Source organism: Anser anser (assembly GCF_964211835.1).
Source record: "Anser anser genome assembly, chromosome: 26".
Classification (NCBI taxonomy): Eukaryota; Metazoa; Chordata; class Aves; order Anseriformes; family Anatidae; genus Anser; species Anser anser.
Window position 1 is genome coordinate 5076650 of NC_139747.1, and position 22434 is coordinate 5099083.

Sequence of the window (22434 nt, forward strand, 5' to 3'; positions counted from 1 at the left end):
CCCCACCATGTCCCCAGAGTGCCCCCATTGTCCCCCCCATGTCCCCCTGTCCCCCCCCCAGTGCCCCCAATGTCCCCTTGACCTCCCAGGCCTCTCCCAGACCCCCCCCCACTGTCCCCATGCCCCCCCCATCACCTCCCCTTGCTCCCCTCATGCCCCAAGGTCCCCAAAGTGCCCCCCCTTGTCCACCCCTTGCCCCCCAACCCCCTGTCACCCCGTGTCCCCCCCATGTCCCCCTGCCCTCTCCTTGTCCCCCCCCAGTGCCCCCACAACCCCAGCCCCCCTATGCCCCCCATCCCCTCCCAGCCCCGCACTGTCCCCATGTCCCCCCCATCCCACCCCCTCCCCTTGTCCCCTCCCTGTGCCCCGACGTCCCCAAAGTGCCCCCCCTTTGTCCCCCCAGAGCCCCCCAGTGCCCCCACCCCCCCAGCCACCACGTGTCCCCCTTGTCCCCTTGTCCCCCTCCGTCACCCACCCCCAGTCCCCTTGGTGTCCCCCCCCAGAGCCCCCACGTCCCCTGGCTCACTCGTGTCCCCCATGTCCCCCCCCATGTCCCTCTGGTGTCCCCTTGTCCCCCCCAGCCCCCCCACATCCCCTTGTCCCCCCCCCGCCCCCCGCTGTCACACCAGTGACACGTCACCACCCTTCCCGGACACCTGCCCCCCCCCCCCCCCCCCCACGCTGTGGCTGCTGTGGTTTTTGGGGGGGCCCTCCCGGGGGGGGGGGAGCCCTCCCTGCTCCTTCCTGGGGAGGGGACATAAAGCGCCCCGGGGCGCGGGGACAGCCAGCCATGGCCCCGCTGCTGCTGGCCCTGCTCCCCGCTGTCACCGGTGGGGACCGGGGGGGGACAGGGGGGGACAGGGGGTGTGGGGGGGCTGGGGGCATGGAGAGCTGGGGATGGGGGGGGGGGACGTGGGGGGACGGGGACACAGGGATGGGGACGTGGGAGGGTGGGGACAGGGATGGGGACATGGTGGGGACAGGGGTGTGGGGACCAGAGGGGTGGGGACGTGGGGACAGGGACGGGGGGATGTGGGGATGGGGGCATGGGGGATGTGGGGACCAGAGTGACGGGGATGTGGGGACGTGGAGATGGGGACGTGGGGACAGAGACATGGGGGACATGGGGACGTGGAGATGGGGACACAGGGGACATGGGGACCAGAGTGATGGGGACATGGGAATGTGGGGACCAGAGTGATGGTGACATGGGGTTGTGGAGATGGGGACGTGGGAACGGGGACACAGGGGAGATGGGGACCAGAGTGATGGGGACATGGGGACACAGGGGACATGGAGACCAGAGTGACGGGGACATGGGGGACATGGGGACATGAGTGATGGGGACATGGGGGAGCTGGGGACGTGGTGGGGCTGGGGACTTAGGGGACAACTGGGACCAGGGCACTGGGGACAAGGTGGGGACGGGCACAAGGACCAGGGTGATGGGGACATAGGGGACATGAGGGGACAGGGATGGGGACAGGGACACAGGGGCTGGGGCTGATGTCCCTGACGTGGCACTGCCCAGCCCTGGTGCTGGTGGGGGCGGAGGGCCCCCCCTCGAGCCCCCAGACCCTGCCCGCGGGGGACACCGAGGATGGCCTCTGGCTGCAGCTGGGTGACAGGGACATCACGGTGAGGGGGCAGGGGGGGCACTGGGAGGGGAGCTGTGGGGGACTGGGAGGGCACTGGTGTGTGCTGGGGGGGCACCTGGGAGGCACTGGGGGGCACTGGTGGGCACCCATAGGGGCACTCGGGTGGGCACCCATAGAGGCACTGGGGTGGAGACCAAGGGTGTCACCCACAGGGCACTGGGAGGGCACTGGGAGGGTACTGGGAGGGCAGCTGGGGGAACAGGGTCTCGGGCCCCTCCCGTGGCACTCATGGGTGCTACATGAGGGCTCGCTGGGCGCAGGGCGGGGGGGTGGTGCAGCCCCCCACCAGCTGGCGCTGCCAGATCTGCAGGAGCACCGTGAAGTCGCTCGGCAAGGTGGCCTGTGACACCAGGAACAAGGTGGGTGGCCGTGTCCCTGCGCCAGGCGGCCCCGTGCCAGGTGATGTCCCCATATGAGGTGTCCCCATGTGAGGTGTCCCCGTGCGGGGCTCTGTCCCCCGCACGGTGTCCCCACAAGGGATGACAGCCCCCCTGCAAGGCGGTGTCCCCACGCGAGGTGACCCCATGCGAGGTGGTGTCCCCATACAAGGTGGCATCCCCATGCCAGGTGTCCCCATACAAGGTGTCCCCATACGAGGTGACACCCTCACTCAAGGCGTCCCCACGTGTGGTGTCCCCATACGAAGAGGTGTCCCCCACCGCTCTGTGCCCCCCCCGCCCCCCCATGTCCCCCCGTGTCCCCCGGTGCGCGGTGTCCCCCCGGTGCTGACGTGGTGCCACAGGAGAAGGTGGCCCGTGTCACCCGGCGCATCTGCAGCCGGCTGGGGCCGCTGGAGGCCAGGTGCCGCCACCTGCTGCGGCGCTGGGTGACACCCATCACGGACACGCTGGCGCACGGCGAGGCCCCCACCCGCGTCTGCACCCACCTGGGGCTCTGCCCCAAGGCGTCCTGAGCCAGGTGAGCCCCGTCCCCAAACCCGTCCCCAAACCCGTCCCCGTCCCCGTGCCCTGCCCTCCTGGAGGGTCCTCGAGCCCCCGCGAGGGCTCTCGAGTCGAGGGCCGGGGACGGCGCTTCAAAGCCCTGCCGGGAAGGCGCACCCATGGGTGCTGCCTGCGGGGGGAGGGGGGCCGGGGGGGTGTGGGGATGTGGGACATGGGGCATGGGAACACAGGGACATGGGGGTGTGGGGATGTGGGACATGGGGGTGTGGGGACATGGGGACACAGGGACATGGGGGGTGTGGGGATGTGGGACATGGGGCATGGGAACACAGGGACATGGGGGTGTGGGGATGTGGGACATGGGGGTGTGGGGACATGGGGACACAGGGACATGGGGGGTGTGGGGACATGGGATTTGGGGACAGGACATGGGGTGGGGGGACATGGAAGGAGATGGGGACATGGGGATAAAGGGACATGGGGGTGTGGGGATATGGGGCGTGGGGACACAGGGACATGGGGGTGGGGGGACATGGCAGGAGATGGGGACATGATGGGGCATGGAATTTGGGGACAAGGGACATGGGGGTGCAGGGACATGGCAGGAGATGGGGACATGGGGGGGATGTGGGAGTATGGGGACTTGGGGGCATGGGACAAGGGAACACAGGGACATGGGGGGGTGAATTTGGGGACATGGGGGAGTGGGGGATATGGAGTGTGGGAGACAGGGTTTGGAGGCATGGGGACATGGGGGTGTGGGGACATGGGGGTGTGGGGACGTGGGAGGTCATGGGGGAACTTGGGGCATGGGGGAGCTGGGGATGTGGGGGGAGGACAAGGGGGGTGTGGGGACATGGGGACATGGGGATGAGAATATGGGGACATGAGGGGCTGGGGACATAGGGACATGGCAGACAACACGTGGACATGGAGCCATGGGGACACAGGGACACCGCGCTGTGTCTCCCCCTCCCCTTCTCCCCCCAGGCACCAGCTGGCTCCGAGGACCCCCGATGGCACCCGTGTCCCCCACACGTCCCCAACGCTGTGACCACCCCGTCCTTCCCAGAACAATAAAGCTTTGTCATCACAGGGGTGGCACCTGTCTGTCCCCTGAGCGGGTGGGACGGGAGCACAGGGACCCCGATGGGGACCCCAGTGGGGACTCCAATGGGAACTTCAGTGAGGACATGGGGACCCCGATGGGGACATGGCTATGGGGACGGGGGGGACACCTCCAGGGCCCCGTCCCTTGCTGTGAGCGGGGCTGGGGACAGCGTGTCCCCACGGTGCTGGCAGCGTCCCAGCGGCCACCTCCCGTCCCCACGGGGCTATAAGAGCCCGCGGGGCACGGCCCCGCCACTGCCACCATGGCGCTGCCACCGTCCCCGTCCCTGGCGCGGACGCTGCTCCTCGCCCTGCTCTGTGCCACCACAGGTAGGGACCATGACGCCCCCCCCCCCCCCCCCCCCCCAGGGCTGGACACCCCCCCAACCCCAAATCTGGGTGTCCCCCCCTTTGGGGACACGGCAGTGGAATGGGGGGCCCTTCCCCATCATGGGATTTGGGGGTATGGGGGGGGGGGCCTGGCCGCCTGGGTCTTCCCCCCCACCCCCAAAGAGCTGTAAGGGGGGGATCCGGGAGGGGTTATGGGGGGAGTCCCGGTGCTGGGTGCTGACGGTGCCTGCAGGGCTGGGGGGGCCGGGGGAGCGCTGCGGGGCCCCCCCCCACGCCTGGTGCCAGAGCTGGCAGACGGCGCTGCGCTGCGGGGCCCTGGAGCTCTGCGCCCGCCGCGGCTGGGCCCCCGGCGCCAAGGTGAGCGCTGTCACGGAGCCGTGTCCCCACATCCCCATGTCCCCACGCCCTATTCCTCATTCCCCCTGTCCCCACCCCCCCCATGTCCCCCCCACCCCATATCTCATGCCCTGTGACCCTGCGTCCTCATGACCAGGGGGTTCCCATGTCCCCCTCCCCTGTCCCCACGTCCCCATTCTCCCATGTCCCCGTGCCCCCCCATGTCCCAGTGCCCCACATCCCATACCCTATGCCCAATGGCCCATGCCGTGTCCCTCTGTCCTCATGTTCCCATTCCTGGTGCCCCTTGTCCCCATGCCCCATATCCGTGTTCCCACACTACGTTTGTACGTCCCCAACTCCATGTCCCCATATAATGATGCCCCGTGTCTCCACACCCCATTGCCATGTCCCCAAGTCTGTTTCCCCACATCCCCAAACCCCATGCCATACATCCCCATGCCCCCAAGCCATTCCCCTGTGCCCTGTACCCCATGCTGTATGTCCCCAAGTCCATTCCCCCATGTCCTCATGCTACATGTCCCCATGTTCCCAAGCCCATTTCCCCATGTCCCCATGTCAAGTCCGTTTCCCCATGTCCCCATACTCCATGCCTTATGTCCCCACGTCCCCAAGTCCATTCCCTTGTGTCCTATACCCCATGCTATATGTCCCCAAGTCCATTTCCCCATGTCCCTATACTCCATACTATATGTCCCCATGTCCCCAAGTCCTTTTCCCCATGTCCCCAAGTCTGTTTCCCCATGCCCCCAACACCCCATGCTATACATCCCCATGTCCCCAACTCCATTTCCCCATGTCCCCAACTCCGTTTCCCCATGCCCCCATACTCCACACCACACGTCCCCATGTCCCCAAGCCCCTTTCCCCCTTCCCCGTACCCCCCCCGTCCCTGTGCCACCCATCCCCATACGCCTCCATCCCGGTGCGGGTGCCCCCTCTCGCAGGAGGACATGTGCGCTGACTGCCAGGAGGTCGTCACCCTGCTCATCCGCATGGCCAACGAGTCAGCCACCAAGGTGCCGGGGGGACACGGGGGGGGCACCGGGGGCGGGGAGGGACACAAGGTGTGGGTGCCCCCGCGGGTGCCATCGTGGCTGTGGGCACAGGTGGCCGTGGAGGGATTTCTGCGCCGGGAGTGCACGGCGCTGCCGGTGCCCACCATGGTGGCCCCCTGCCAGAACCTGGTGCACGAGTACGTCACCCTCCTCGTCACCCACCTGGAGGAACACCTCGTGAGTGGCACCCGTGGGTGCTGTGAGGGGCAGGCAGGGGTGCCCGGGGGTGCTGGGGGGGGGGGAACGACTCGGTGCCATTTGGGAACACCTTGGGGTGGGGGGTAGGTTGGGGGGGGGGGGGGGTGTCACTGTGCCATTTGGGGACACCTCGGGGTGCTGGAGGACACCATGCCGCTTGGAGACACCCCAAGGTGCTGCATGAGGATTAGGGACACCGTGCCATTTGGGGACATCTGGGGGTGCTGGTTAGAGTGGGGATGCTGTTCCATTTAGGGACACCTTGGGGTGCTGGGAATACTGGGGACACCATGCCACTTGAGGACACCTTGGGGTGCTGGGGACACTGGGGACACTGTGCCACTGGGGGACACCTTGGGGTGCTGGGAAGATTGGGGACACCATGCCATTTGGGAACACCTTGGGGTGCTGGGTATACTGGGGACAGTGTAACATTTAGGGACACTTTGGGGTGCTGGGAAGACTGGGGACACCGTAACATTTGGGGACATTATGGCACTCGGGGACACCTTGGGGTGGGGGGAAGATCGGGGACACTTTGCCACTTGGGGACACCTTGGGGTGCTGGGAAAACTGGGGACACCGTGCCGTTTGGGGACATCTTGGGGTGCTGGGGACCCTGGGGACACTGTGCCACCAGGGGACACCTCGGGGTGCCAGGTGCCCCATGCTGGGGAGCAAACCCAGGCGTTGGGGCCCCCCCACCCCCCACCGCCCCCACCCATTGGGGGGTGCCCTCACCGTGTCCCCCCAGAAGCCCTCGGCCATCTGCGCCCGGCTGGAGCTGTGCCCGGGGCAGCCCGGGGGGGTCCTGGCCGTGCCCCCCCGCCTCGGGGCACCCAGCGCCCGCCCACAGGTAGGAGCTGCTCCGCGGGGGGCTGGGGGCATCTGGGGGTATCTATAGGGGGTATTTGGGGGCATCTCTATAGGCTTCTATATGGGCATCTCGGGGCATCTATGGGGTCTCTGGGGGCATCTACAGGGGCATCTATGGGATATCTGGGGGCATCTATGGGGTCTCTGGGGGCATCCATATAGGCTTCTATATGGGCATCTTGGGGGCATCTACAGCGGCTTCTGGGGGCACCTACAGGGGTAGCTGGGAGCATCTATATAGACTTCTATGTGGGTATCTACATGGACATCTACAGAGGCTTCTATATGGGATTCTATGTGGGCATCTGGGGGGCACCTATGTGGTCTTCTGTAGGGGCACTTACATGGGCATCTGCGAGCACCTATACAGGCTCCTATATGAGCATCCATATGGCATCTGTGGGTATCTACACAGACCTCTATAAGGGCTTCTACATGGGCATCTATATAGGCTTTTATAAGGGCATCTGCAGGCACCTATGTGTGCATCTGAGGGTACCTATATGGTCTTCTATATGGGCACCTACATGGGCATCTGTGGGTATCTATATGGGCTTTTATGGGGGCATCTACATGGACATCTATATGGGATTCTATACGGGGATCTGTGTGCACCTATATGGGCTTCTATATGGGCACCTACCTGGGCATCTGTAGGCATCTACACAGGCTTTTATAGGGGCATCTACATGGGCATCTGCAGGCACCTATATGGGCTTCTGTATGGGCATCCGCGGGCACCTATGAGGTTTTCTATACGGGCCCCGCTGTGGGCACCCCACTGGCCAGGACAGGGGCAGCCCCGTGGCCACCCCCGTGGGCCGCTGGCCGCAGAGCCAGGCAGCGGGAGCTCCCCGTGCCGACGCCACCATTAGGCTCCAGAGTGAACAGGGGGCCGAAAGCACGCACCCACCCCCCCGTTGCCCCCAGGGCGAGGACCTCCCCATGCCGCTGCCGCTCTGCTGGCTGTGCCGCAACTTCATCGGCCGCCTCGAAGCCTCCATCCCCAAGGTGCCGGGGGCGGGTGGGACACAAAGAGGGGGGGGGGTCACGAAGCCGGGGCGACCCCACCCTGACGGCGGTGCCGCCCGCAGGAGGCGGCGGCGGCGGCGGTGTCGCGGTTGTGCCGGGTGCTGCCGGTGGCGGTGGCGGGCACGTGCCAGTGCCTGGCCGAGCGCTACACGGTGCTGGTGCTGGAGGCGGTGCTGGAGCACCTGGGCCCCCGCCTGCTGTGCCGCCTGCTCCTCGTCTGCCACCCCGAGGACGACGGCTGCGCCCCGCTGCCACCGCGCCGGCCCCCCGGGGGCAACGAGGACGCGGCGCTGCGCGTGGGGCACGAGGTGAGGGCGGGGGGTTGGGGCGGTGGCGGTGCCAGGGTTGGGGTGGGGGGCGAGGTGCTGGGGGGGTGACCCCAAGGGCGTGGCGGGGCACCCGGGGGTGGCACAGCGCCCGCTGAGGTGCTCCAGGGTGGCACAGCACCACGGGATGTGCCGGGGACACAAAGGGGTAGCGTGGTCCCAAGGGACACTTCCCGGAGTGTCAAAGTCCCAAGGGACACATCCCTGGGTGTCACCACCCCACAGGACGTGCCAGGAACCCAAAAAGATGTCATGGCCCCAGTGGACACTTCCCAGGGTGTCACAGTCCCAAGGGATGTGCCAGGAACCCAAAAGGTTATCATGGCCCCAAGGGACACATCCCATGGTTTCACAATCCCAAGGGACACACCCCAAGGTGTCCCCACCCCACAGGACGTGCCAGGAACCCAAAAGGTTATCATGGCCCCAGGGGACATGCTCCAAGGTGTCACGGCCCCAGGGGCTGCTGCAGCCCCAAGGGGGCTTCCACGGGTGTCACAGCCCCGGGGGACACTCCGGGGACACACACAGGAGGTGTCACAGCCCCAGGGACACGCCAGGAGCGCTACAGGGACTTCAGGGCCCCAGGGGACACACCCCAGGGCGTCTCAGGCCAATGTCCCCGTGCCACAGCCCCAGAAGGTGCCACAGCTCCAAGGGATGTGGCACTGTCCCCAAGGGTGGGACAGCCCCAGGGGACGCGCCCAGCAAGGGCCACATCCCCAGGGGGACGCCACAGGGAGTCACCCCCCCACAGGGCACGCCACGACCCCCCCAAACGCGTCACCTCCACAAGGGACGACCCCGGGGCTGCCACAGGACCCCCAAGGGCCGTCCCCGTCCCCGCTGCCACCCGTGTCCCCTCCCCGCAGGACCCGGAGCTGTCCCCGAAGCCGGGACCCTGCGCCCTGGGCCCGGCCTATTGGTGCTCCAGCCCCGAGGCCGCCCGGCGCTGCAAGGTGAGTAGGGGCAGGGTGACAAGGGACACGGGGGGGACACGCGGCCCCCAACGTGCCCCCTCCGTGCTCCCCGCCAGGCCCTGCGGTACTGCCAGGACCACGCCGGGCTGTAGGGGGACAGGAGGAGGCAGCAGCGCGCCCGGCCCCGCAGAGACCCCAAATAAAGCTTGGATGCCAGCACCCCGCTTTCCTCCATCTGGTTTGGGGCCTCCCGTTTTTTTTTTTGTTTCTTTTTTCTTTGAAGTGGGGGTGGGCGGGTTCTCACACCTCCCCCGGCCACCCCAAAGCTGTGAAAACCACGCGTCACCTCCTGCGGCGGAACTGGGGCAAAAAGGGCGGAAAAAGGTTTAAAAAAATACAAGCGGAGTCCTTTAATGGGTGGCCCCGCAGGGCTCAGGCGCCTTGCTGGTTCGTCTCGTCCTCCTCGCGCCGCTTCCAGATCTGGGGGGTTGGGGGGGGGGAAACAGGGGGGTGAGCAATGTGGGGGGAAGTTTGGGGTGCGAGAGGTGTCCCCGCATCCCATCCCCCGGCGTCCCCTCACCTGGATGTAGGCCTCGGAAAGCGTGATCATCTGCGGCAGGATGTCGGTGACCTGCAGGTCCTGCAGCTCGTACCACTTCCCGGTGCCCTGCGAGGGGACACGAGGGGCACCGGTGACGCCAGGGGGCACCTTTTTTGTCCCCCCCCCGACACACACACACACCCCGGAGGGCCACTCACGTGGTGCAGCACGTGGATGCGGTAGGAGCCCTCGGAGGGTTTCCCGTCGTGCACGATGTTGGCGATGAGGTCGTAGGTGGTGTTGGTGTGCACCGCCTGCACCTCCTCCGACAGGTACTCCCGCAGGTCCACGTTGCTGCGGGGACGCGTCGTGGGCACCCACGCCACCCCAAACCCTCCCCCGGGGGTCCCCGCGCGCACCCCGGTTTGCAAAGGGTGGGCTCGGGCACCGGGGGAAGATCCCAAAGGCACCCCAAAAACCTGCACGCTCCGGTTTGCAAAGCCCAGGTTCAGGCACTGGAGGAGATCCCAAATGAACCCCAGAAATGCGCACAGCCTGCTTTGCAAAGCCTGGGCTTGGGCACAGGGGGAGATCCTAAAGGCACCCCAAAAATGTGAGCACCCTGGTTTGCAAAGGGTGGGTTTGGGCACCAGGGGAGATCCCAAAGGCACCCCAAAAACGTGTGCACGTTGCTTTGCAAAGCCCAGATTCGGGTTCCGGGGGAGATCCTAAAGGCACCCTAAAAACATGAGCACCCTGGTTTTCAAAGCCCGAATTTGGGCACTGGGGGAGATCCTAAAGGCACCCCAAAAACTTGGGCACCCTGGTTCGCAAAGCCTGGGTTCAGGCATGAGGGGAGATCCCAAAGGCACCCCAAAAACCTGCACACCCCAGCTTGCAAAGGACGGGTTCTGGCACCGGGGGAGCCCCTTTGGGGCCTTGAGGCACCCCAAAACCCCCGCGGGGGCACTCACGTGATGGGGAAGTTGACGATGGTGGGGTTTTTCTCCACGAAGAAGTTGTTCTTGGTGAAGCGTTTGATGCAGAAGATGAGGTAGGGCGGCAGCCTGGTGAGCTGGAAGCGCTTGAGGAAGTTCTCCTTGTAGGTCTTGTACTCCTTCTCGGTGGCGCCGTTGAACTTGGCCAGGATGCTGAAGAGGGGCACCTGGGGGATGATGAGCTGCTCCTTCTCGTCCTTGTAGAGCGGCGCCGTGGGCAGGTCCAGCGTCAGGTACATGAAGGTGGACTCCACCATCGTCTCCTGGTACTCGGCGTTCTGCAGCAGCTGCGCCTTCTCCTCGGCCGGCTGCGGGACCGGGCTCAGTGCGAGGCCGGCGGGGTGGGAAGCCCCCTCCCCGGGCTGGGGAAGCGCCCCCCCGACCCCCAGGGGACACTCACCAGGTCGGGGTGAGGCAGCTTTTTGGTGAAGATGCGCATGGAGCCCTGGAAGACGTCGGTGACGATGGCTGCGGGCACGGAATGGGGACGGTGGAGAAGACAGGAGCCAACCCCGGCTTCAAATGAGCATCACCCGCAGCCGTGACCCCCCCCCGGGGGACGTCACCCACCCAAAAGCCCCCCCAAAGCCCCCCTCTCACTTTTCTTCTTCTTCTTGGTGCCGCCCAGGGCCGAGTGCAGCGCGTTGAGGAACCAGGAGAGGAAATCGACCCCGTCCCCTGCAAAGCAGGGGGAGAAATCAGAGCCGTGCCCACAACGGCAGCGCCTCCCGGCCGCGCCCAGCGCCGCCCCGCACCCTGCTTGGTGATCTGGAAGTTCTTCTTGCTGCACAGCACCACGGCCTGCAGCATCTCGTGGGGCGAGACGTGCGCCTTGAAGTTGCGCGGGTTCCACAGCTTCCGCATCAGCTCCCCGAAGCGCTGCACCAGCAGGAACATGATGTCCCCGGGCGGGCGCTTGATGCTCTTGTAGTTGTCCTCCTCCAGGAAGTAATTCCGCAGCGGGGGGACGTTGGACAGAGCCTGCGGGCGGGGACGGGGCGGGAGGCAGCCCCGTTAAGGGTTTTTTGGTTTTTTTTTTGGGGCGTGCAGCCCCCCAAAACCCAGCCCGGGGGCCGTACCTGCAGCACGGCGTTGGCATAGTCGTTGGCCTTGATGTTGTTGAGCCCCACGATGCCGGGCAGGTAGGTGGTGCCGTCGTAGGCGCGCGAAAGCTTGGCCTGCTTGTCCAGGTTGGAGATGTGCTGTGCGGTGAAGGTGGGCTTCAGCACGTACTGCGGGGACGGGGGGGGGAAAACGGCCTCAGCTGGGGGACTCCCGGGGGCAGCCCCGGGGCCGGGCGGGCGGCGCGGGGCCGCAGGGGGCCACACCGTGATGTCCTCGAGGGAGGAGTCGATGATCTCGTAGTTGTCGGGCAGGCAGTAGAACTTGAGGGTGTGCAGGTTGAGGAAGACGTGGTGGCTGAGCTGCACGCTGTGGATGTAGGCGTGGGACTTCAGCCCCCGGCCTGCCAGAGAGAGGGACGAGGCGTCAGGGGCGGGGGGCAGGAGGGATGGGGAAAGGGCTCAGGGCGCCCCAAAAAGCCCCAAAACCGCAAGAAAAAGGGACAGGAGGGATAGGGAAAGAGCTCAGGGTGCCCCCAAAAACCCCAAACCACAAGGATAAGGGACAGGAGCAGGGACAGGAGGGATGGGGGAAAAGGCTCAGGGTGCTCCAAAACCACAGGTGCAGGGACAGGAAGGATGGGGAAAGGGCTGGGGGTGCCCCAAAAAGACTCAAAACCACAGGGAAAAGAGACAGAAGGGATGGGGAAAAGGCCTGGGGCACCCCAAAACCACTGGGGAGAGGGACAGGAGCAGAGACAGGAGGGGGAAAGGGCTTGGGACACCCTAAAACCTTAGGGGCAAGGGATGGGAGGGATGGGGAAAGGGCTCGGGGCGCCCCAAAAAGCCCCAAAACCGCAAGGAAAAGGGACAGGAGGGACAGGGAAAGAGCTCAGGGTGCCCCCAAAAACCCCAAACCACAGGGGTAAGGAACAGGAGCGGGGACAGGAGGGATGGGGGAAAGGGCTCGGGGTGCCCCAAAAAGACCCAAAACCACAGGGAAAAGGGACAGAAGGGATGGGGAAAGGGCTTGGGGTGCCCCCCAAACCTCAGGAGCAGGGACAGGAGGGGTGGGGAAAGGGCTTGGGGCACCCCAAAACCACTGGGGCAAGGGACAGGAGCAGACACAGGTGAGGGAAAGGGCTTGGGACACCCTAAAACCTTAGGGGCAAGGGATGGGAGGGATGGGGAAAGGGCTCGGGGCGCCCCAAAAACCCCCCAGAACCGCAGCGGGGGGGCTGGGACGCTGCCCCCGTTGCTCACCCTGGAAGTACTTCCCGCAGACCAGGCAGGCGTAGACGTTGATGTGGGACAGCGAGATGGAGCACAGCTTCTCGAAGTCAAAATCCAGCACGCTCCTGGGGGGGGGGGGGGGGGGGGGCAGGGCAGAGCCGTGGGGCAGCCGCAGGACCCCCCTGGTGTGCCCGGTGCCCCCTCCCGGTGCCCGTTCCCCCCTCCCCCCGCTCACTTGTTGATGGTGTCCAGGTAGGGGCAGTGGCGGCTGCGCTGGTCCTCGGGGTCGAAGCGGCCATAGCGCACTGCATGGGCACGGGGCTCGTTAGTGAGGGGCTTGTTAGCGAGGGGGTGGTGCCGACCCCCCCGGTGCCCCCCGATCCCATCCCGGTGCCCCCAGATCCAGCCCCGGTAAGCCCCAGAACCCGCCCCAGTACCCCCAGATCCCAACCCGGTGCCCCCACATTGAGCCCCGGTGACCCCAAATCCCACCCCAGTGCCCCCCCGGTTCCTGGTACCCCCCCAGATCCCATCCTGGTGCTCCCCGATCTCACCCCGGTTCCCGGTGCCTCTCCCCCGGATCCAGCCCCAGTGTCCCCCCAGATCCCACCCCAGTGCCCCCCGGTTCCCGGTGCCCCCCCCAGTTCCAGCCCCGGTACCCCCCAGATCCCCCCCCGCGCCCACCGGCGGGCTCGGGCTCGGGGTCGGACTCCCCCTCTGGCTCCCGTTCGCGCTTCACCCTCACGGGCCCGCTCCCGACCCCGGCCCCGGGCCCGGCCCAGGCCCCGCTGCCGGCCCCCGGCTCCTTCCTGAGGCGCGCGGGGCCCCCCGCCAGGCCCGGCCCCGGGCCCCCGCCGCTCTCCGCCGCCTCCCGCTTGTCACGGCCCCGCTCCGCCTCCCGCCGGCCCCGGCCCCGCTCCGCCTCCCCCTCCCGGCGGCTCCGCGCCGAGCCCCGCGCCGAGCCCGAGCCGGAGCCGGAGCCGGAGCCGGAGCCGCCCCCGCCCCCCCCCCCCCCCCCGCTCCCGGTCCCGCTCCCGGTCCCGCTTCCCGCGGCTGGACATGGCCGCGCACTGCGCGTGCGCCGCGGCCCCACCGCGCAAGCGCAGAAGGAGGCGGGGCTTCGTTCTGCCCGCTGCGCACGCGCGCCGCCCTGCCCGTCTCCGCCCCCGCGCATGCGCGCTGCCGTGCCCTGCCGGCGGCCGGCGGGGGTTTTAAAGGGGCCGCGGCCTGGTACCGGCGGGGCCTCCTGCACCTCCCGGCGCCGCTTCATGGAGGCGGCCGCGGGGTGGCGCTGCCGCCGGCCGGGCGGGCGGCTCGATATGAGCCACGGCTTCGTGCGGCACATCCGCCGCAACCAGCTCGCCAGGTACCGGCACCGGGACCTCCGGCATCGCCAACCCTGCCCCCCTCAACCGGACGCACCCCCCCCCGCGGCCCCGGGTCCTCGATGCCACCGGCCGTGCCCCCCTGTGCCCCAACAACCCCCCCGGTACCCCCGGTACCCCCCCGGTACCCCCCCGGTACCCCAGTACTGCCCCCGGTACCCTCCCGGGACAATCCCCGGTACCCCAGTACCCCCCCGGTGTCCCGGGACCCTCCCGTGTCTCCCCCGGTGCCCCAATACCCCCCCCCAGTGCTCCCCTGCCCCCCTCGGTGTCCCAGTACCCCCCCCGGTACCATCCTAGTCCCTCCCAGTATCCTCCCGGTGCCCTAATACCACCTCCCGTACCCTCCCGGTACCCCGCCTTGTGCTCCCGTGCCCCCCTCGGTGCTCAAATACCCCCTCGGTACCATCCCGTACCCTCCCGGTACCCCGTTGGTACCCTCCGGTGCTCCCGTGCCCCCCTCGGTACCCCAATACCACCCCCGTGCCCTCCCGGTACCCCCCCGGTACCCCAATACCCTCCCCGGTACCCCAATACCCCCCCTCCGGTGCCCTCCCGGTACTCCCGTGCCCCCCCCCGTGCTCCGCCATCCCCCCCGGTGCCCCTCCAGGACCCCCCCGCGCCCATTCCCAGTACCCCGTACCCCCCCCCGGTGACCCGTCCGACCCCCCGGTGCCCCCCCCGGTGCCCCCCCCGGTACCGGCGGGCGCTGAGGGGCCGCTGCCCCAGGGACGCCTACGAGCGCTCGGTGCGGCAGGCGCGGGGGCGGGCGAGGGGGCGGCACACCGCGGCCCCCCCCCGGCCCCGCCGCCCCGACCAGCCGGTGTACCGGCCCCGGCGGCCCGGTGAGAGGGGGGGGCACCCACGGGGGGGAGGGGGTTGGAGACTGGGGGGGGGGGGGGCACCCAAGGGTGAGCACGGGCATGGGGGGGGCACCCCGATAGGATGGGGGGGGCACCCAAAGGGGGAGCACCCGATAAGGGGGGGCGGTCCAGGGGGCTTGGGGGGGGCAGGGGGGCACCCAAGGGTGGGCATGGGCGTGGGAGGGGGCACCCAAAGCAGGGGGGCACTGCTGATAGATGGGGGGGCACCCAAGGGTGGGCATGGGCAGGGGGGGGCACCCAATGGGGGGGTAGGGGGGGGCCTGGTGAACTGGGGGGGGCACCCCTATGGGGGGGGGCACCCCTATGGGGGGGGGGCCTGGTGAGCTTGAGGGGGGCACCCATGGGAGGGCATGGGAGGCACCCAGTAACAGGGAGGGCATGGGGGGGTCTCCGGGGGGGGGCGGGGGGGGGCACCCAAGGGTGGGCATGGGGGGGGGCACAGTGTGGTGGGGGGGACATAGGGAGGGTCCCCAGGGTGGGCTTTGGGGTAGGGGGGGCACCCACAGTGAGCTGGGGGGCACCCAGGGGTGGGCATGGGGGGCACCAAGTAATGGGGGGGGGTCCCTAGGGTGGGCACCCAAGGGTGGGCTGGGTTGGGGGGGGGGCAAGGGGGGGAATGGGGTGGGGGGGGCATCCCCAGTGACCGGGGGGGGTCCCCAGGGTGTGGGGGGGGCACCCAGAGGTGGTGATGGGGCTGGGGGGGGGGGCACGGGGGGTGCCACCCGCAGTGACCCCTCCACCCCCCCCCCACCCCGGGGTGGCCGCAGGGGGGGGCGCCTCCGGCGACGGCACCGCGGGGTCCCCGCCCCCCCCCGCCCCCCCCGAGCCCCGCGGCCCCCGGCTCTTCTGCCTGGACTTCGAGGGGGACGACGGGCGCGTCACCAGCGTCATCGTGCACCAGGTGGGGACACGGGGGGGGCGGGGGGGGGGCGGGGACGTGGGGACACCCCCCCGTGAGTGTCCCCCCCCCCCCGGCCCCGCGGTGACACCGGGTGCCGCAGGGGGACAGCGCCGAGGAGGTGACGCGGAGGGTGTGCGCCCGCAGCCCCCTGGAGCCCCCCCTGCGGCGCGCCCTGTGCCAGCGGGTGCAGGACGAGCTCAGCAAGCGCCAGGGGACGCGGTGACACCGGGGACACCCGCCGAGGACGCGGTGACACCGGGACGGCTGCCGTCACCTCCCCCCCCCCGGTCCCCGCTGCCGGGCGCTGGGGGGGGTGGGGGGGCAGTAAACGGGATGGAGCCCCCCCCGCGCGTGGCTGTGTCTGGGGAAACTGAGGCACGGGGGGGTGGGGGGGGGTCCCTGATGTCACCGCGGTTGGGGACCTCGCTGGCGGTGTCCCCCACCATGCTGGGGACACGGGGGGGCGTGCTGCCTCCGAGGGGGGGGTGCCACCGCATCGCTGTCACCTCCCCATGTGCCACCAGGTTCCTGTCACCTCCCTGGGTGCCACCAGGTCCCCGAGGTCCCCATCCCCTCCCCGTCACGGCCACCAAGTCCCTGTCACTTCCCCGGTGCCATCAGGTCCCCAAGGTCCCCGTTCCCACCCTGGGTGCCATCATGTCCCCAAGGTCCCCATCTCCTCCCTGTCATGGCCACCAAGTCCCTGTCACCTCCTTGGGTGCCACCAGGTCCCTGTCCCCTCCCCAGGTGCCACCAGGGCCATCGGGTCCCCAGGGTCCCCATCCCCTCCCTGTCATGGCCACCAGGTCCTTGTCCCCTCCCTGGGTGCCACCAGGTCCCCAGGGTCCCCATCCCCTCCCTATCGGGTCCCTGCCCCCCCCGGGTGTCCCCACCTCGGTGGCAGGGCCACAGCACCCACGTCCTCGCCACCCGCCCCGCTGTCACCCTCGCGTGGCACAGAGGTGCCACCAGGACCGTGCCCCCAGATTAGGGGGGGGACAGGACAGGATTGGGCCCCCCCTGAGCCGCAGGTCGCGCTGTGTTGTTGTTGTAGGGTCTCCTCCAGGTGGGCTGTGATGGTTTATTGTGGTAGGGGCTCCCCGAATCAGGCCCCGCAGGGTTGTTATTGTAGGGTCTCCTGGGGCCGAGGCAGGGATATTTGTTATTGTAGGGTCTCCTTGGGGCGAGACATGGCCATATGTTATTGTAGTGTCTCCCTGGAGCGAGGCACGGTGGTTTGTTATTGTAGGGTCTCCCAACAGCGAGTCCTGCTGGTGTATTATTGTAGGGTCTTCTTGGAGCATGTTGTGCTGGTTTGTTATCGTAGAGTCTCCCTGCAGCGGATCCCAGAGGCCTGTTATTGTAGGGTCTCCCAAAATCAGGCCCCATGGGTTTGTTATTGATGGGTTGCCCTGGTGTAAGGCACGGTGGTTTGTTATTGTAGGGTCTTTCAACAGTGAGTCCTGGTGGATTGTTGTCATTGGACCTTCATAAAGCAGATCCTGCAGCCTTATTTATTGTAGGGTCTCCCAGAGAGGGTCCTGCTGGTTTGTTATTGTAGAGTGTCCCTGGAGCAGCTCCTAGTGGTTTGTTATTGTAGGGTCTCATAGAGGAGGTTCCTACTGGTTTATTATTGTAGGGTCTCCTGAAAGCACCCTTGTTTATTGTAGGGTCTCCCTGGAGCAGATCCTGGTGGTTTGTTATTGTAATGTCTCCCAGTGCTTGTCGTGTTGGCTTATTTTTATAGGGTCTCTCCAAGCAGGTCCTGGTGTTTATTTATTATAGGGTTGTCCCGGAGCAGCTCCTGGTGGTTTGTTATTGTAGGGTCTCACAGAGAGGGTTCTTATTGGCTTGTTATTGTAGTGTCTCCCAGTGCTTGTTGTGGTAGCTTATTTTTGTAGGGTCTCCCCAAGCAGCTCTTGTTGGTTTGTTGTTGTAGGGTCTCCCAGAACTTGCAGTGCTGGCTTATTTATTGTAGGGTCTCCTGGAGCAGATCTGGGTGGTTTGTTATTGTACGGTCTCCCATCACTTGCAGTGATGTCTTATTTACTGTAGGGTCTCCCAGAGTAGCTCGAGGTATTTATTTACTGTAGGGTCTCTGAAGCAACTCCAGGTTGTTTGTTATTGTAGGTTTTCTCAGCACTCACAGCACTATCTTATTTATTGTAGGGTCTCCCAGAGCAGCTCCAGGTGGCTTGTTATTGTAGGGTCTCCCAGAACTCGCAATAATGTCTTATTTACCGTAGGGTCTCCCGGAGCAGCTCCAGGTGTTTATTTACTGTAGGGTCTCCTGAAGCAGCTCCAGGTGGCTTGTTATTGTAGGGTCTCCCATCATTTTCTTATTTACCATAGGGACTCCTGGAGCAGCTCCAGGTGTTTATTTACCATAGGGTCTCCTGGAGCAACTCCAGGTGGTTTGTTATTGTAGGGTCTCCCATCACCGTCTTATTTATTGTAGGGTCTCGTGAAGCAGCTCCAGGTGCTTTGTTATCGTAGGGTCTCCCAGCGCTCGTAACAATGTCTTATTTACCGCAGGGTCTCCCGGGGCCGTGTCACGGCGGGGTGGGGGGGCTGCTGGTGGCCGGGGGGGCCGGGCCGGGGGGCGCGGGGGGGCCGCGGGGGGCGAGCCCCAGCCCCAGGGCGATGGCGAGCAGCAGCAGCAGCCCCACGGCCACCGCCCCCCCCAGCACCAGCCGCCACCGCCGGTGCCCCGCGCGCTGCTGCCGCGCCACCGCCCGCGTGCTGCGCGTGAACGTCTCGCCCTGCGCACGGGGTGGGGGGGGGGAGGAGATTGTAGGGTGGGTGGCACGTCCCCGTGTCCCCATACTGCCCGGGGGCACGTGGTCTTGTAGGGACCCCCCCACCGGGTTGTGGTTCCCCCCCACACACACTCAGGGCCATAACCCCCCCCAGGAAGAATGTCCCCATAATGTCCCCCCCACTGCTATAACCTGCCCCCCCCGGGATGTATGTCCCTATACTGTCCCCAAAGTGTCCCCCCCCAGACCATAACTCCCCCAGAACAGTGTCCCCGTAGTGTCCCCATGGTGTTTTTCCCCCCCCGCCATAATCCCCCCAGCATGCACGTCCCCATAGTGTCCCCCCTAGGCTGTGTGTCCCCACCACGTCCCCCAAGTGCCACGTCGCCCCAGGCCGTATGTCCCCATAGTGCTCCCATAACGTCCCTCTAAATGCCATGTCCCCCACAGGCCATATGTCCCCACAGTGTCCCCAGAGTGCCACATCCCCCCAGGCCGTATGTCCCCATAGTGTCCCCATAATGTCCCTCCAAATGCCATGCCCCCCTGTCCTTGTGCCCCCAATGCACCCCCCCAAATGCCGCATCCCCCTGGGCCGTATGCCCACCCCGTGCTCCCCAAGTGCCACGTCCCCCCCCCCCCCCCCCCGGGCTGCGTGTCCCCATGTCCCCCCCCCGGGCCATATGTCCCCGTAGCGTCCCCTCCTGGTGCCCACCATGGCTCGCAGCTCCTGCGCGCGGCTGTCCAGGTCACTGAGTCGCCCTTCGCGCTCCAGCGCCTTGGCGAAGTTCTGCTTCATCAGCTCCGTCACCTCCTCCGCCTCGCGCTGGCACTGCGCCAGCCCCGCCTGCGGGACCCCAAGCGTCACCAGGGTGGGGGGGGTTGGGGGGATTGGGGACCTTGGGGACACCGGGGACGTGGGGACCATGGAGACCCTGCGGACATGGGGACCTTGGGGATACGGGGGACATGGGGACCTTGGGGACATGGGGATCTTGGGGTCATGGGGATCTTGGGGTCATGGGGACTTTGGGGACATGGGGACCCTGGGGACATGGGAGCCTTGGGGATCTTGGGGACATGGGGACCATGGAGACCTTGGGGACACAGAGACTACAGGGACCTCAGGGACATGGGGACCTTGGGGATATTGGGGACGCAGGGACCTTGGGGACATGGAGAACTTGGGGATCTTGGGGACATGGGGGATATGGGAATCTTGGGGACATGGAGACCTTGGGGATCTTGGGGACATGGGGACCCTGGGGACACGGGGACATGGTGACCTTGGGGACATGGTGACCTTGGGGACATGGAGACTGTCGGGACATGAGGACCTCAGGAACATGGGGACCCTGGGGACACAGGGACTATGGGGATCTTGGGGACATGAGGACCTTGGGGATACTGGGGACACAGGGATCTCAGGGACATGGGGACCATGGAGACCTCTGGGATCCTGGGGACACTGGGGACATGAGGAGCATGGAGACCTTGGGGACACAGGGACCTCAGGGACAAGGGGACCTTGGGGATATTGGGGACATGGAGGTCTTGGGGACACAGGGACCTCAGGGACAAGGGGACCTTGGGGATATTGGGGACATGGAGGTCTTGGGGACACAGGGACTATGGGGATCTTGGGGACAGGGACTATGGGGACCTCAGGGACATGGGGACCTTGGGGATTTTGGAGATGTGGGGACCTTGGGGACACGGGGCCCTTGAAGACATGGGGACCTTGGGGACACAGGGACTATGGGGACGGGGGGGGGGCCTCAGTGACTTGGGTACACAGGGACCATGGGGACACTGGGACCCTGGGGACCATGGGGATGGGGCATGTGGGGACGCAGAGATGGAGGACATGGGAACACAGGGACCATGAGGACCTTGGGTCATAGGGACCATTGGGTCACGAGGACCCTGGGGACACGGGGACCAAGGGGATGGGGCATGTGGGACCCAGGGATGGAGGACATGGGGACTGTGGGGACACGGGGACCAAGGGATGGGGCACGTGGGGACCAAAGGGACCAGGGGACACAGGGAACATGGGATGGGACCCGTGGGAACAATGGGGACAGGGCACAGCATGGATGGGGCAGACAGGGGACAGGACACAAGGCCAGGGACCGTGGGGACATTGGGACTGCGGGGACAGGGCGCGTGGGAACAGGGACGGGACACAGGGACCATGGGGATGAGGGGACAGGGCATACGGGGGGACAAGACCCACGGGGACAGGGTGACACAGGGACGGGAGACATGGGGACATGAGGACCATGGGGACACGGGGACCCTATGAAATGGGAATGGGGCACGTGGGGATCGGGGGACATGGGGATCGGGGGGACATGGGGACGGGGCACACAGGGATCACGGGGATATGACCACGGGGACAGGGCAGATGGGGATTAGGGGGACAGGGGGACACAAGACCCGTGGGAACAGGGCAACACAGGGGTAGGAAACATGGGGACCACGGGGACAGGGGGATCAGGGGACATGGGGACAGGGCACACGGGAATCGGGGATACGGGGATGGGAGATGTGGGGACACGACTCACAGGGACAGGGTGACACAGGGACGGGAGACGTGGGGACCACGGGGACCCCAGGAAATGGGGACAGGGCACACAGGGATCATGGGGACATGGGGACACGGGGATCAGGGGACATGGGGATCGGGGGCACGGGGACCACGGGGACATGGGCACAGGGGGATCAGGGGGATATGGGGACCATGGGGACACGGGGACCAGGGGGACACGGGGACACAGGGCCACGGCGCCAGGGCCACGCGGGCACTGCGTGGGGCAGGGCACCCACGGGGACGGGGTGGGGGGGACACGGGGCAGGGCACAGCGGGTGGCGGGGGGGGGGCGCGGGGGGAGCACGGCGCGGGGACACGGCGGGGACACGGCGGGGACAGTTCCCCCCCCGCCCCCCCCGCCCCCCCCCCCCGGGAACCGAAAGCGAAAGCGGCGGCGGCGCTCACCATGCTCCGGGCGGCACCGGGACGGGACCGGGACGGGACCGGGGACCGGGACCGGGACCGGACGGGGACAGGGACCGGACCGGAGCAGCCGCGCCCGTCCCGGCCCCCAGCCCCGCCCCCGCCCCACCCCCCGTGGGGGCGCCCCCGGACACGCGTGACCCCCCCCCCCCCCCGGTGGGGCCGCTCCCACGAGCCGTGTCCCCGCCCCCCCCCTTGACACCCCTCCCCGTGTCCCCGCAGCCCCATAGCTGTGGGTGCCCCCCCCCCAGGAACCCCACAAATGGGCGGCCCACCCAAGACCCCCCCTCCCCCAAGGCGTGGGTCCCACACGGCCCCCCCCCCGTCCCCGTAAGTGTGGGTCCCCCCCCAAGACTCCCCCTCAAGCCTTGGGTTCCCCCCAGAGCCCCCCCAAAGTGTCAGTCCCCCCCAAGGAGACCCCGAAGTGTGACCCCACCAACAGCCCCCCCAAGCCATGGGTCCCCCGGGACCCCCCTGGCCCCACAAGCCTGGGTCTTGGCCAGGACCCCACCGAAGTGTGGATCCCACCCAGGACCCCCCCAAGCCATGGGTGCCCCCCAGGACCCCCGAAACCTTGGGTCCCCACAGGACCCCCTCAATGTGTGGGGTCCTCCCAGAACACCCCCCCCCCCCCAAATGTCTGGATCCCACCCAGGACCCCACAAAACCTTGGGTCCCCCCAAGCCATGGGTCCCCCGGGACCCCTCTCCCAAGCCGTGGACCCCCCCTGGATCCCCCCCCAAAGTGTGGATCCCCCCCAGGAACCCCACAAACCATGCTCCCCCCCCCGGGACTCCCAAAGCCTTGGGTCCCCCCAGGACCCCCCCTCCCCCAAGCCTTGGGTCCCACCAGGACCCCCCTCAAA

At 67.1% G+C, this 22434-nt stretch overlaps 3 protein-coding genes across 4 annotated transcripts; 1 reads left to right on the forward strand and 2 right to left on the reverse strand.

Annotated features, from left to right (window-relative positions):
• The first annotated feature begins 761 nt into the window (after nt 1-761).
• Nucleotides 762-9202, forward strand: SFTPB (surfactant protein B). 2 transcript variants are annotated; one of them, XM_083812071.1, is made up of 12 exons: nt 762-830; nt 1532-2017; nt 2401-2576; nt 3551-4000; nt 4254-4378; nt 5326-5397; nt 5488-5613; nt 6389-6490; nt 7441-7521; nt 7605-7850; nt 8741-8827; nt 8905-9022. In XM_083812071.1, the coding sequence occupies exons 4-12, from the start codon at nt 3934-3936 to the stop codon at nt 8938-8940; spliced, it is 942 nt and encodes a 313-aa protein (XP_083668197.1). In that variant the 5' UTR covers nt 762-830; nt 1532-2017; nt 2401-2576; nt 3551-3933; the 3' UTR covers nt 8941-9022. The 2 variants fall into 2 exon arrangements, with proteins under 2 accessions (XP_083668197.1, XP_083668198.1); XM_083812072.1 differs by lacking the exons at nt 762-830; nt 1532-2017; nt 2401-2576; ... (5 more) ...; nt 7441-7521; nt 7605-7850 and adding an exon at nt 7859-8145 and having other exon boundaries at nt 8283-9202.
• On the reverse strand, nt 9028-13987 carry USP39 (ubiquitin specific peptidase 39). Its single transcript, XM_083812070.1, has 12 exons — nt 13306-13987; nt 12857-12926; nt 12652-12746; nt 11656-11792; nt 11407-11559; nt 11083-11308; nt 10928-11005; nt 10728-10795; nt 10304-10635; nt 9548-9683; nt 9369-9455; nt 9028-9268 (listed from the first exon to the last, which is right to left on the reverse strand). Exons 1-12 carry the CDS (start codon nt 13964-13966, stop codon nt 9221-9223), a joined length of 2091 nt encoding a protein of 696 aa, XP_083668196.1. The 5' UTR covers nt 13967-13987; the 3' UTR covers nt 9028-9220.
• A 2870-nt stretch (nt 13988-16857) lies between these two features.
• On the reverse strand, nt 16858-21709 carry VAMP5 (vesicle associated membrane protein 5). The gene is made up of 3 exons (XM_083812073.1): nt 21552-21709; nt 19266-19397; nt 16858-18553 (listed from the first exon to the last, which is right to left on the reverse strand). Exons 1-3 carry the CDS (start codon nt 21552-21554, stop codon nt 18344-18346), a joined length of 345 nt encoding a protein of 114 aa, XP_083668199.1. The 5' UTR covers nt 21555-21709; the 3' UTR covers nt 16858-18343.
• Nucleotides 21710-22434: the final 725 nt, after the last annotated feature.